The sequence below is a fragment of the Phalaenopsis equestris genome, unplaced genomic scaffold (assembly GCF_001263595.1).
Source record: "Phalaenopsis equestris unplaced genomic scaffold, ASM126359v1 Scaffold226392, whole genome shotgun sequence".
NCBI lineage: Eukaryota > Viridiplantae > Streptophyta > Magnoliopsida > Asparagales > Orchidaceae > Phalaenopsis > Phalaenopsis equestris.
Window position 1 is genome coordinate 144867 of NW_018244410.1, and position 14983 is coordinate 159849.

At 31.0% G+C, this 14983-nt stretch overlaps 1 protein-coding gene across 3 annotated transcripts in view; it reads right to left on the minus strand.

Annotated features, from left to right (window-relative positions):
* Nucleotides 1–546: 546 nt before the first annotated feature.
* Nucleotides 547–14983, minus strand: part of LOC110037883 (ATP-dependent zinc metalloprotease FTSH 11, chloroplastic/mitochondrial) — a 37243-nt gene continuing 22806 nt past the window's right edge. Inside the window, exons 10-18 of one of the 3 annotated variants that reach the window (XR_002295374.1) lie at nucleotides 13020–13145; nucleotides 12867–12947; nucleotides 12263–12392; nucleotides 12013–12161; nucleotides 11146–11427; nucleotides 10972–11061; nucleotides 10849–10902; nucleotides 1244–1655; nucleotides 547–577 (exon numbers count right to left, since the gene is read on the minus strand). Coding sequence is in view for 2 of the 3 variants with exons in the window: in XM_020742611.1 (XP_020598270.1) it covers nucleotides 1518–1655; nucleotides 10849–10902; nucleotides 10972–11061; nucleotides 11146–11427; nucleotides 12013–12161; nucleotides 12263–12392; nucleotides 12867–12947; nucleotides 13020–13145 (1050 nt within the window). In the remaining variant the exon portion in view is untranslated. Of the gene's footprint in view, nucleotides 578–921; nucleotides 1656–10848; nucleotides 10903–10971; nucleotides 11062–11145; nucleotides 11428–12012; nucleotides 12162–12262; nucleotides 12393–12866; nucleotides 12948–13019; nucleotides 13146–14983 lie in introns of those variants that run through there. The other 2 variants (XM_020742611.1, XM_020742610.1) reach the window with 2 other exon arrangements.

The following is a 14983-nucleotide window of genomic DNA, read 5'->3' on the forward strand; positions in this document are numbered from 1 at the left end:
AAACTTCTTTTAGGTTTTTTTACTATTTTAAAACAGAATGGTATTAATATAAGGGTATAAATATAATTTCGACAGGGATTTCATAAATGAGAACATATTTTGTATTTTGCATTTATCTGAAAATATGTCTGCCATTTCCTTTCATGTTATTTGTACATACCATCTCTTTTTAAGCCATATTATCTGTTATAATTACCTAAAAGAAATTTGAGGCTTCAATTTTTTTTATTGAAAGTTGGTGCACCTAAATTTTAGCTTATGAGACTTCATTGTACATCATTACAATATTGCTCCTACATTACATACAATAACTAAACCGTTGATGGCACTGATGCTAAAAATGAAACAAGACAATTACAATAAATTTGTGGCATTTCATGGAACAGCCAGTCCAGAGTGATGAAACAAACAAGGTGGATCAAAAGTACTCTTTAAATCAATATTATGTTCAAAAGTATGTTCTGAAGAGTAATGGAGCTTCTCAAATAAATCATTTACTTGAAAATACATGAAAAAAAAATATATTACTTTCAAGAGCCCTATAACTCCCGAAAAAGATTGCAGTTTCACAGAAACTCTACAAATGCATATTATATATATTTGTTTGTGTGTGTGTGTGTGTGTGTGTGTGTGTGTGTGTGTGTGTGTGTGTGTGTGTGTGTGTGTGTGTGTGTGTGTGTGTGTGTGTGTGTGTGTGTGTGTGTGTGTGTGTGTGTGTGTTTTTATTTGATACAAAACATACTTGATATAATTGATTAAGATATTGTTATTTTTTAAAACACTCAAAACACCAAAATGTTATTGAGTATTTTAAAAAAAAACTTGTTCATTTGATTTTAGAAACAAAAATAAAACATATAAAAAGCACAACAAATAAATATTGTTTTAAAAACAAAAGAAAAAAAAATAAAATTAATCCCAAACAAGCCCCTAGCAATTACATCAAAAGCCTGGCAGCCCGGAGGCTGAAAAATGTTCCTACTCTAACAATAAATTTACAAAACAAAACTTTAATGAATTCAAAAAAACATACTAAAATACCAAACGAGAAAACAAACTAAAAAATAAAAATAAAAGAAACAGAAAACCCATCTCAACTATAGGCATGAAGCACAAGATAAACCAGGTCTCAAGCTTGGACAACAAGAGAAGAAAAACTAATTGGAAAATCAATATAAACTTGCTGATTTGCAGCACTTAAATTACTTAAATGACAAACAGCAAGCTAATACAAGCTTCTTACCAAAGGAGGAACACCCATTTTTGTTCTCAGTTCTCTTGGATGTTCACCCTCAGATTTCCGACCTTTCTCTGAAGCAAATTTAAGTTATGAATCCCTACAACGGTATTCTGAAACCATCTCTTTAAGCCATGAATGTCCTCTTAAGAATATGATGATGAATCTCAGATCTTCCATAAAGTATAAAATCAGGGAAAAAAATGACTTGAAGAATTTTATGGAGGTCACCTGTGGTTTCATTACTGTACAGTATAGTTTCGAATTCGAACAGCCCTTTCTAAGCCAATGCAAGTTCCTCCTGCTGCTCATAGAGTTGGCCTTCTTGGTAAGGATTGAGGACTCGTCTAATTTCTTCGGAATTGAGTGTTTCATACTCCAGTAATGCATTTGCAAGAGCATGCAGCGCATTTTCGTGCTGTAAAAGGATTTTTAAATTTAAACCAAGTGAGAAAGAACATGAGTCCAAGAGATGAAAGAAAGATGTTAGATGGAATACAATCAGAGAAAAATTAAGGCAAGAAAAGTGTTAAAATTGTCCCTGATTTTTCGCAGGGAGTTAATTTAGTACCAAAGTTCATAAAAATGTCAATTTAGTCTCCTCACTTTTTTATAATGGGTTAAAATAGTCGATAGTGAGAACTATTTTAGCCCCCATTAAACTTAGCACTTTAATAACTGTGGGACTTAAATGATCCCATTTAAATAGTGAAGGAACGATTTTCACACTTTACTCGATTTAAGATATTAATCTTGGAATAAAAGGATATGAACAAAGAAATTCAACAAAATGAAAGGACTTTGGAACTGGTCTGATAGGTCGTATCTTGATATTAACTAATCAAATATGAGATTCATGGTTTAAGAAGCAAATGTGTCATGAAAAAAGGCATGCAAAGTCAAAGAACATGTATAAATGGATTCAATCTTAAAGTCGACACTTACATACCAGGATTTAACCTAATTTCCCATCATAAATAATTTATATGCTGAAATGATTTACATTGCATTTAAATGACGACAATCTTCAAACAAGATTAACAACTTCAATATGCTGTTTCACATGTTTATCATTCAAGTTATCGAAGATGTGATGAAATTTAGTATAGAATTACAGGCATAATCAAATTTAAGAACCCGTTTGGCATCACTATTGTTCCCTACTTTTTAATTTTATTTTTTTATTTTGTTTTTAAATAACATGATTGGTTGGTATAATTTTGATATATATTTTTTTCTTATTTTTAAAAACACTTAAACTAAAGATGTTTTGAGTGTTTTTAAAAATATGTTCTAATTTTTAAAAAAAAAAAAGAGAACAAAATAATAATTTAAAAAAAATTACAAAAAAAAAAAATCACAAATAGCCCCTCATTGGAAATTGAAACACAGTAAATCAACAGCAGCAGTTTATGCAGGGGTTTTTGATAAGTAGGAGAAGCTGCAATAACCTGAACCATCTCGTCAGAAGCTAATAATAAGTTAGTTACTGCAATACTCCAAAGTGAAATGCTTACTTCGGCTGCATAGGCGCCGTTTGAGATCAATTTATTTTCCTATTTTACTTTAAATTTATTTTATTTTCATTATATCCTTAATTGGGATCACTCATTGTTTTTAAAGACAAAAAGTAGCGCAAGCATGACAGAACTACAAACAATTCAACGTGCATAATTTAAATGTTAAATTCAGAATCAGTAAGTTTTAGTTGATGGGTAGACAAAGATTCGTATTCTCAGCTTTAATTTCTTTCTCATCGCTTGAGTTCAAATTTCAGTAATTTCAATAACTTTGATTATTTCAAATGAGCTTTTCTTCTATATAACAGACAACAGCAAATTTTAAAAAATAATTGACTTTGAGGTAAGACAGTGCTCTAATCCAAAAGGAAACGGGTATTTTTCTCTGCAAATTGCAATGAAGTCTACTTGTTTCTAATCACTAATATAATTTAGGCCAAATATAATAGCAATAATGATAGAGCACTAAAGCCAAGGAAAGCAAAAGAAGACCACGATCTATTAGATGTGGAGTCTACTTTCCCCAAAAGAAATAATTAGAATAAGACCGATGATGATCCTACCTATTACAAATTGCTTCCTAACATTTCTAAAAAAATAGAAAAATGATGTAAAGAAAAAATAACAATAGTTATTGTGGTGGACAATATCATGCTAAAGCCAAATAAACATGGCACCAATTGATATGAAAAGTTTCCCTCCAATATGGACTTGTGAGAGTTGTCGTCCACCATACAGATACAAATCAAGCAAGAGATAACCTAAGTCTTATCAACGTTCGTAGCCAGAAGAATCTAATCTATCAAACAAGTGGGAAAATTAGGATAGAACGACATACTTTATTCCAATTCTTACTTTTTGACATGAATTAAGAAGTGGCCTGAACTGAAGAATTATTACTAGTGTTGTTTTATATTTGCAATAATCACAGACTAAATCGAGGAGATGGTATGAAAGGAAGTTGGTTGGTTTCACTTAACATCAATCAAGTCAACATTGATCAATCACACTTTCATGATAGGTATGCAGAAGTTCGCCTCCAATATGGACTTGTGAGAGTTGTCTTCCACCATACAGATACAAATCGAGCATGAGATAACCTAAATCTTATCAACATTCGTAGCCAGAAAAATCTCATCTATCAATCAAGTGGAAAAATTACAATAGAACGACATACTTTATTCCAATTCTTACTTTTTGACATGAATAAAGAAGTGGCCAGAACTGAAGAATTATTACTGTTGTTGTTTTATATTTGCAATAAGAAGAATCTAATCTATCAATTAAGTGGAAAAATTACAATAGAACGACATACTTTATTCCAATTCTTACTTTTTGACATGAATAAAGAAGTGGCCAGAACTGAAGAATTATTACTGTTGTTGTTTTATATTTGCAATAAGAAGAATCTAATCTATCAATTAAGTGGAAAAATTACAATAGAACGACATACTTTATTCCAATTCTTACTGTTTGACATGAATAAAGAAGTGGCCAGAACTGAAGAATTATTACTGTTGTTGTTTTATATTTGCAATAAGAAGAATCTAATCTATCAATTAAGTGGAAAAATTACAATAGAACGACATACTTTATTCCAATTCTTACTTTTTGACATGAATAAAGAAGTGGCCAGAACTGAAGAATTATTACTGTTGTTGTTTTATATTTGCAATAATCACAGACTAAATCGAGGAGATGGTATGAAAGGAAGTTGGTTGGTTTCACTTAACATCAATCAAGTCAACATTGATCAATCACACCTTCAGGATAGGTATGCAGTACTGCAATGACAACTTTAACAATGTCAACTCACGAAGAAAGAAGATACAATTCTACAGCAAAAACTAGTGCCAATGGTAAACACAATAATAGTATGGCAAGTAAATAAACTTATCAATTTATACTAAAAATTTCTATCCATGTTGATCGGCCCTTTGACTATTAAAAAAAAGATGATAAGTAGCATACAGATGTATAATTTGTTTGAGGAGCAAGTTATAAACCCCATCTATAACATGCTGATATCAAATTCACAAAGGTCAAAACAGTCAAAGAGTGGACAAGTTGCACAATGATGTCCCTCTACTACCCAAAGGAATCCAAAGAGAATAATTGTCTTCCAAATGGGTAATGGAATAAGAGTTGTTAAAATGTGAAAAAGCTTCAATTACTATAAGAGTTTCAAAAGCCGCCATATTGGCAATTCAAGTAAAAAAAAATTAATGCCACATCCATTTTGGGATGCTAAATAATGAGAAATTACTAGAGGTCAAAAACTGACCCGACAAGCCAAATCAACCCGAACGCGGTCGAAAAATTTAAGTTTATTTTGACCCGATTAATTTTAAGTCAAATTCGGATCCAAATCTCAATATGCATAATATTTCAAGTCCGATTCAGGTTAACCTACCAACACAAAGTCGAGCCATCAAATAGAATTTGACACAAACAAAGCACGCCAACTCAAAATTAACTCAATCTTGACTCAAAATTGCAAAAAATTGACCCAAATAATTGTTATGCATATATTAAACCGATTACGCGGGTCCGCTTCAAGTCAATTGGGTTCGGGTCAGACTTTTGAATAATTAAATATTCAATTCAGGTTCAAATCGAGTAGTTTTGGTTACGGTTCAAGCCAACCAATTTCGGGTCGAATTCAGTCATAACCAAACCTGGCCCATGAAACTGATTTGCCTCGAGATATTACGTTAGATCAAAACAAGTAGTGCGTTGAAGCTCTAAATTTGACTATTTACAGAAGACAACGAAGATCAAATGCTACCAACACTTCTTGAGAAAAAGAACTTAATGCAAAATTTTTCAAAGGAAGTTTATACAATCTCCAAGAAACTTCATGAAGATCAGTTATCAAACAAAGTGGTAAGTTGTTAGCTTTACCTCATATGGAGATCCAAATTTCAGATAAGTAAATTCCTCCTAAAAAGGGGCCCATGATCTCATGATCATAACATGAAGGGATCATAAAACTTATCATCTATTCCAAGGAAGTCCATAAAACAAACTACACTTACATGGGGTTGACTACGTGAATCTTTTTTCTCCATTGTGTCCTATTGAGTGTCATATTTTCATTTACTCAAACAAATTAAGAGCATTTTTTAAACAGCATTCCCAAGAAATTTTAGGTCTACCTCTAACTTTCCTTATCATGAGTCAAATCTAAAAGACCTACTCTCCTGATTGGGTCATATATGATTGATATTTAATATGACCAAACTATCTAAGTCAACTATCTCTAATCTTACCTACCACTGAAGCTACTCCAACCCTTTCACAGGTATATTTATTTCGCATTTTGTCTCTTAGTTTAAATCCACTCATCCACCTTAGCATTCTCATCTCAATAACACTTAATTTATGCTTCTCTTTTACAGGCCAACATTCTCCGCCATAAAGTTTTGCAAGTCTCACCACCATCTTATAAAATTTCTTTAAGTCTAAACGGTGTTTTTCTATCACATAATAGCCCTGATGTATTCCTCCACTTCAACCATCCAACTTGGATTCTATTAATAAAATCCCAACTAGATCACCATCACTTTGAACAATAGACCCAAGATGTTAAAACATTCACTCCTTTTAATTACGATCACCCATTCTTACAACCCCACCACTAATACTACTACTACTGAAACTAAATTTCATGTATTAGGTTTCAGATAAAAACAAACCAAAGCTTTTAGACTCTAAAGTTAAACTCGATAATTCAAGTTTTTCCTGAACATTGTCTAGTTTTATTCATAAGAAGCATATCATGAGTGAAAAACATATACCAAGGTACATCCTCTTGTAAATGTCCAACAAGAGCATCTATAACTAAAGCAAAGAAAAAAAAAACATGGGCTTAAAACCAATCCTTTATATAATCCAATTGAAATAGAAAAAAATATTTGGTCAATCCTCCTTGTATTCAAAAAAAAAAGTAACAACTCTAATATATATATATTTAATGACTTGAATATAAATAATATCGGCATTTTTCTTTTCTAGAACTCTTCAAAATACTTCCCTTAGAACTTTATCATAAGCTTTTTTCTAATTCAGCAAAAATTTGAAAGCAAAACCTTCCCTATGCACTTTTTCACCAAACCTCTTAATAAATGTATAGCTTCTCTATTAGAATTGGCCGACATGAATTTAAACTGATTTTGTTAAATTTCCGTATTACGTCGTGACCTATGTTCAATTACTCATAACATTACTTTAATGACATAATAACCTAATTCCTCTATAATTTGCACCCTTTCGAATATTTTTATTCTTAAAAAAATATAAACTAATAGGCGCTTTCTCTACTTATCACGCAAATTTTTAGTTTTTAAAAAAATATTAAAAAATTAGTAATCCAATAAATTTCTAGCTCTCCTAAATATTTTTATACATCTATTAGAATACCATCTGGTCCTACTATTTCACGCTTCATTTTTTTGAAAACCTTCTTAACTCTGTTTTTACTACTGTGATGGTAAGAAAAAAAATTATTATTATTTATGTTATTAAAAATACTAAAGTAGATTGTATTTTTAGATTTTTCATTAAAAATTTTATCAAAATATCTCACCTATCTATGTTAAATATCTTAATCTACGAGAATCACTTTTTTTAGTTTCTTCCTTAATACACTTAAATTAAACTAAATCATTATTTTTCATCTCTCTTTGCTTGGCTAATATATATATATATATGTATATATATATACACATATATATATATATATATATATATAAATATCCCCACTTTAGTATCTAATCTTATTATAAAGATCACTTAAAAGCAAGATTTTAAACATCCTAAATTATTCTCATAGACTCTCTATGGGTCGCCTTAAATTTTTTTTTATTCTCTTAGTTTTTATGTTTGAACTAATTTTTATAAAAAAAATTTATTTTTTATATTTTCTTGCATATTGTTATTCTACCACCAACTATTTTTATTCATCAAAGTTTTTTCTTTTCATTTGCCAAGCACATTTTTTGTAACTTTCATGATAGTATCGTTATTTTATTTCACATAGCATTAGTTTCTTCATGAACGTGAAAATCATAAGATCATGAAGTTCAGTCCGAAAAATATTTGTATGTCTTTTAAATATCATCATCAAATTTTATAATAATATGTCACTATATTTTTCATCTTACACCCCTTCCTCTTAAAATCAAAAACAAAAAATCCATGTAAGGGGTATTTATATTATCACTTGGAACGATCTTACGATCTTACAATCTCGACGATCAATTTTTTTTATAAGAAAATAATCAAATTATTTTTTATTGAATTCAATCTTATAAGGGACATTATGCTCATCTTTTTTCTTAAATAAAATATTAACACTAACAAGATTATAAGCTAAAGTAAAATCCAATATTACTCTACATTCTTCAATTGTCATTTCAAAACCAAAGCCACGATGAATATTTCTAAATTTTTTTACCATTCTACCAAGAAGTCCATTTAAATCTCCTACAATAAAAATTTTCTTTAATAAACATCATTTGTATTAATTCTTCTAAGTTATTCCAAAATTTTTCTTTTAAGCATATATCCAAACCTTAGAGATCTTAGTATCAACAACAATCCATAGACTTTTAATTATATCTATATATCTATTAATTTTTATAGCATTATCTTTCAAACACTTATCTATAATTACCCATACACCATTTCTACTATGAATCTTACTTGAATACAAAAAGTTAAAATCTAAGCTATCAATCTCCTTAATTTTTGCTCACACCCATTTAGTTTTTTGAATGCATAATATACTTATCTTCCTATTAACTATAATATCTACTAATTTTATAAATTTGCCTGTGTGAGTGCATATATTCTTGATTTTTATCCTAATATTACTTTTGTGAACGAACTTCTTTTCCCGCATCCATCCATAATGTGGAACTTTTATTTATTTAACACAGCACTCAGGAGCTGGTGCAACGGTCATTGTACATGTTTCACTGTATTCAGGTCAAATGGTGTGTCGTTTCAAGAAAACCCTAACATTGCACAATAATATAAAGGTTCATGTCATAATTTTTCAACAAAAATGTTTACACTAATTGTCGACTACCTAACGTAACCCTCCACTTTTCTCATCCAGGGCTTGGGATCCCACAGTGACAATGTTAGAATGTTGTTGATACTAAAATTGGATTAAATTTTAGATTGTAATAGATAAGGATGAGTTACAAAAAATTTTGTATTTGAATTTTAAAATCTGGATTAGAATAAATCTTGAAGTAGTTATCTTAAAGTATGATGCTTTCGAGTAAGTTAATTGAAGATATGGGTGCTGCAATTGTAGGTTAATTCAGAAATTAGTTTTCTCCTAGTATGGAGATAATTTAAGATAGATAACATTTGCTTTTAAATTAATTCTTACCATAATTTTGCCTGAAAATAGACTTCAAATCCAGCAATAAAATACAATCATGTGAGAATTCAGTCAAAAGGCCTTCTGTCCACTCCAAATCCTACAGCAACGGTAATATCTAAAATAAAATAATTATCCCTTCCACAATTTCTCCCATCTGAGGTTCTCCAGCATTGGGGAAATGCAAACTAGAAAACAAATACGGGTTGCAATTTACAAAAATCAAAAACACAAGAAACAGGAGCTGCCTGTTGTCCAGCACGAAAAACATCCAAAAACCAAAGGAAAGTTGCTGTGAACAGCAAGAAGATGGCATAATCTGAAGGGAAAATTCACACACAACATTAAACAGCGCTCAAGGTAGCTTTAATTGATTGATAAATAAATAGGTTTCCTCTAGAAAAATCATTAAAGCCCTTCAGAATTAGTTCAAGTCTCCTACTATGGACTTGCATCATAATGTTAAGTCAGTTGGCTAAGAATCAAGAAATTTTAAGCATTTTTCTAACAAGTAATAAAATACTTGCGATTAAAAGGAAATAAAAAAAAAACCCTGAAACAGCCACATAATTTTTACTTAATTATCAAATAACCCTCCTATGATTCTCTAAAGGTACTTTCTTACTTCAAAGCCTATAATCAGCTTGTAGCAAAATTTTTCAAGTATCATTTAGAATTACTCAGCTTTTGCGGACATTTAATGAAGATCCAAACATGATAAGTTTTGTACACTCTTCCTCAACTTTAAAGTCTCCCTTCTAAATTATATGAGATAAAAATTTTGCCCCACTTCCTACATCAAAATATCAGGTTCTTCGCAAGAAAACTTCCTCCAATAATTTAGCCTTACTCGGCTTTTTCAATCATTTAACAAAAGCCCGCAGAAGTTAATCACGATTCTACTACTTTAAAAGCACACAGCCATAGAGTACATGACCCCTCAAAAAGTCATATTACTAGCTCGAAATCAAATAACATCAATTATTCTGAAAACTGCATTGCCTATCATTTTCACAACCGACTCCCTGATAATTTCAGAAAATAAATTAAGTCTGTGAGTCACTTTCACTTTAATCTTCTGCTACACGTTCTAATCAACTAATGGCCTCCAACTTTGATCATATAGTTTAACTATTTGTTCTCAGCAATATTGCTACGATCTTCTCTTAATAACCAAAAAAGTATCAACTATGATAAATATCTGCATGATAACTCAGTAAAATTCATTAGATTCCCTCCTCCAAACATTCTGATGAGACATGAAAATAACCTCATTCTGACGAGACATGAAAATAAACTCGCCTTCAAAAATATCCTAGCCACACAATATATTTAGCATAAGAGTAACCATTATGTTACTCGCATCAAATCCAAAGAATAATTAGAGCAGGTCAAGACAAACGTAGGCGGAAATTGTTTCTCATTGAGTTGCCCACCTCTACTTGCATCATTGCTTGACCCTAGGGAGGTGAAGGGTGACAATAATAGTGTTCATAATTATGCCACAACCAACTACCACACAAACATAAGTTATGCGACACAAAAAATAAATGAACTCAAAAATGCAATATTCTCAACCAAGAAAGGTAATGTATTATGAACTCAAAAATGCAACATTCTCAACCAAGAAAGGTTAAGTATTATGAAGGTAAACGTGAGCAAAAATTATTAGAAAAATGATTTGATAGAAATACCTTCTTTAGTAGCTGCTTGACACGTTCATAAGCTTCTCTCAGGACATTCACAACCTGAATTTTGTAATATGCATTTCAGACACTAGAACAACCAAAATTACAGATTTACTTCACAGTACGTACTTCTGCATCGATTCGCGACTGCATCTCTGATCCTGGCCGTTCTTTAATATGTACTGGGCCAATTGCATCACTCATCCCACATGATGAAATCTGAAATTTAAGTGCGAGTCTTTTAAATGAAAGAAATTTAAACTCTGGTCAGATTTATAATTACGTGGTGTGCAAAACCTTTACCATATATTGAGCAAGCTCCGTGGCCGTATGTAAGTCATTGCTTGCACCAGTTGTTATATACTCTTTGCCAAATATAAGTTCCTCGGCAACTCTCCCACCCATACATACATCAAGACGAGCTAACAACTGTTTCTTGCTTATCGAAGTTTCGTCTTGAGAAGGAAGCTGCATGACCATACCTAAGGCAGACCCTCGGGGAACTATGGTTGCTTTGTGAATAGGATGTGCACCCTCAGTATTGAAGGCAACAATAGCATGTCCACTCTCATGGTATGCCGTGAGCTTAAAAAACAAATGCAACTCTGGATTAGCTTAATGTGTAATGAAGAAATATCAGGAAATTTACAATGTACATATCTAACACCAAAAGTTTGATACTTACGCTTAAAACACCTTGGGATCATAAAGCAACGCATGAAAAGGTGTATTTCACTTTTAAAAAGATAATAATAATAGTGATATTTTTTATGTGATGTTAAGGATAAGAGTGGTATGCATGTAAATATGAATGTTTAGGTGTTAGATATGTGAATACATGATTGTATATGTATATGTCTCAAAAATATTTGGAAGCTTCACATACATACCACTTAATTTGTATGTATTCACATATCGAAACCCTTAATTTTAATTTTTACATATATGCAACCTTATCTATGCATGAAAAGGTGTATTTCAGTTTTTAAAAGTAGAAATATTGGTATTTTTATGTAATATAAAAGATTTGGATAGTATAAATGTAAACAGTAAAGTATAGGCGTTAAATATGCAATACATGTAAGTAAATGCCTCAAAATATTTTATGCTGGTAGAATTTTAGGATAGAAAAGAGTGAAAGAAAGATAAAACAGCATACTATATAATTACCTTCTTCGAGTCCTCGGATAAGTACATCGTTTTACGCTCAGTGCCCATAATTATCCTGTCTTTTGCAAATTCCAACTGTGCATAAGTTAACTTGTCGGCGCCTTCTACAGCCGCCTTAATGGCAGCAATATTGACAAGGTTTGCAAGATCTACAAATAAATGAAATAAAAGGCCTAATAATAATTCTCTAATGGATTAATTTGAAAAACATTTTGGAACATTTAGTGTAAGGAAATAATATAGAGCAAACCTGCACCATTGAAACCAGGCGTACCACGAGCAAGAGCTTTAACATCCACATCATCAGCCAAAGGTTTTTCATGCAAATACAGCTCCAAAATCTCTTGCCTACCCCGTATATCCGGACTAGGAACAACAATCTAAAGAACCTCTTTCTTTTAGTGACGAGATTAATTATGCATGGTGGAGGGGTTTTATGGTATTTCAAACTTAGAAAACCTATAAAAACGGACTAATTAAAGGTCCAACTGAGCTATAAATGCAAAAAAGACTAATATACAGATAAATAGATTGGAAATCATGCCATAACCAAGTTAATGAAGTTTAGAGTTAAAATATCCATACATTACGTTCATCTGGATGAGTTGAATATCGAAAGATTTACACACATGCCACTCAATTCTTCTGCATTTAGATATCTAACACCTATAATTCAATTTATTATATACATACCAGATGAAAATGTGTATTTCACTTTATAGAAGTTAAAATTGTCAAAGATTTGGGTGGTATAAATTAAAAAAGTAAAATTTAGGTGTTAGATCTGTAGATGTATATATCTTGAATGGTATGCGTGTAAATGTCCCTTCAATAAAATGTGTAAGAGGACTTACATGTCTATCGAATCTACCAGGTCTTGTCAAAGCTGGATCAAGAATTTCTGGCAAATTTGTTGCAGCCATCAATATTATGCCCTAAGTGGAAATGCTACTGTGAGAGAGTTAATAAAAATAATTACAAAAAACAAGAGCATAATTATAACACACATCATTTTGCTCAAACCCATCCATTTCAACAAGCAGTTGATGCAAAGTCTTTTTAGTATGTCCTTCCCATTGTTTTCTGGTAGATCCAACAGCATCAATTTCATCAATAAAAATGATACAAGGCGCCTATGAATAACATGTGAAAGAAGCAAGAAACAGAGATTTGTCAGAAATTCAATAAACTAATAAGAAATGGATTTCATGATTAAGATAACAAGTGATACAGTCAAGCAGAGTACGGAATCAAATAGATGAAAAAAAAAAACAGAAGATATCCATATTTTCAGGTCCACAGCTTAATCATGGACATCATTGCTTTATCACAATGAGATGGAATGTTTAGGAATAGGACATTAAGAGCAGTTGCCAGAAAAGAAAAGGTTTGTCCAGCCCGTTTTACACAATTTAGACTGCAGAGTCACCATTTCTCATACATAATGGATTTAGAATTATAACTTAGGGTCTATTCATAATAGTTTTTCCACAACTTAGATTTCATGAGACTGGCTGCAACTTCCAGTTGTTTTTTAGAAGTTTTTATAAGGAAAGCAAATTTACAACCAAGTATGCTAGAGGGTATTAGCTATTAGTAAGATGTCCTATTATTTTAAAAGAAAAAAAATTATAATTCACACAAAAACTTATAAAAAATTTATTTTTATTAAAATAGCTAATAAAACTACTTTACAAACAACTATTACCACCCCAATTAATAATTATTTAAAAAAATCTATTTAAAAAAATGAACCATCAAGCCTTAACCAGAAGCATTGGAAGATTTGTTGTTGTTCTTCAACTTTCTTCAAACGAGTAAACATCTTCAAAAACATGGTGAAATTCAAAATTTTGAAAAAACTTTTACTTTTTCGCAGAAGAAAAAAAAACATAATGATGAAACTCCATAGTAAAAACTGGGTTCAATCTCTTCATAACTTTTTAAATATGCAACCTGACGCAGTGACTAAACCTATGAAAGGTTTGCTTGGAGACGCTTTCTCAATGCTTTATTCTTCAGACCAATCAGTTTGGCAACCACTTTTTTCTTAATTTTTTTAAAAATTTTAGCAGTGTGAAGTTGCTTTTGAAAACCAAATCTACTAAAATATAATAAATGTAAGAAAATTGGTCTTATATTCTCAAAAGATAAAATATTAATAATACCCACAATAACTTTCAAAAAGTTATTTTCCTCACAATAATTTTACAACCATCTTTACAAAAAATTACATTCGCCCCAAAATAATAAACCTTGAGAATCATTTCTCTATCCTATAGAATTACTAAATAGAGGAAGGATGGAGTGCCATATGCATAAGGCTCCCACCAACCATGATGCCCATAGTTTTAACCCATTTACAACTTATGGGAGCATTTAACATACAAAGTAAATATTTAGGGTGGATCTAAGAGCAATGGAAAGATTCCACCTTTCTAGGAGGGTAATGACACTAAACTACAGAAAACAGCTAATCTTACATGTTCATCGCAAAGACATTGTATCCCTACTAAAATAAAAAGTTTTCAGAGCGCTTATATAGCAACAGTATTTAAAAGCATTGTCAAAAGGACTTATAACACTGGAATTTTATGGCATATGACAGTCGTGTTTATAACTGTTGTGATAGGACATAAAGTACTCTTATAAATCATTAATTGATTAAAATAATAAAATTAACAATCAAAAAGAGGAATATTATTTCACATCATATTGGTTTTTGAGATGTGCATCGGGATGTATTTTATTAGAATTTCCCCGGTGTGGAGGGAAGCCAAGAGATTTATTTAGAGAGGGTTTGAGTTTATGGTTTTAGGGTTTTACTTTGTAGCTTTTCTTTTTGTATCCAATATACCTACCTGCACCTATTGTCACTTTCACTTTTACTGTGAGAGATTAGTTTCGCAATGCAGTTTATATGAGTTGTTTCCTTCATATTTAGTGTAAAATAAATAAATATATATATATA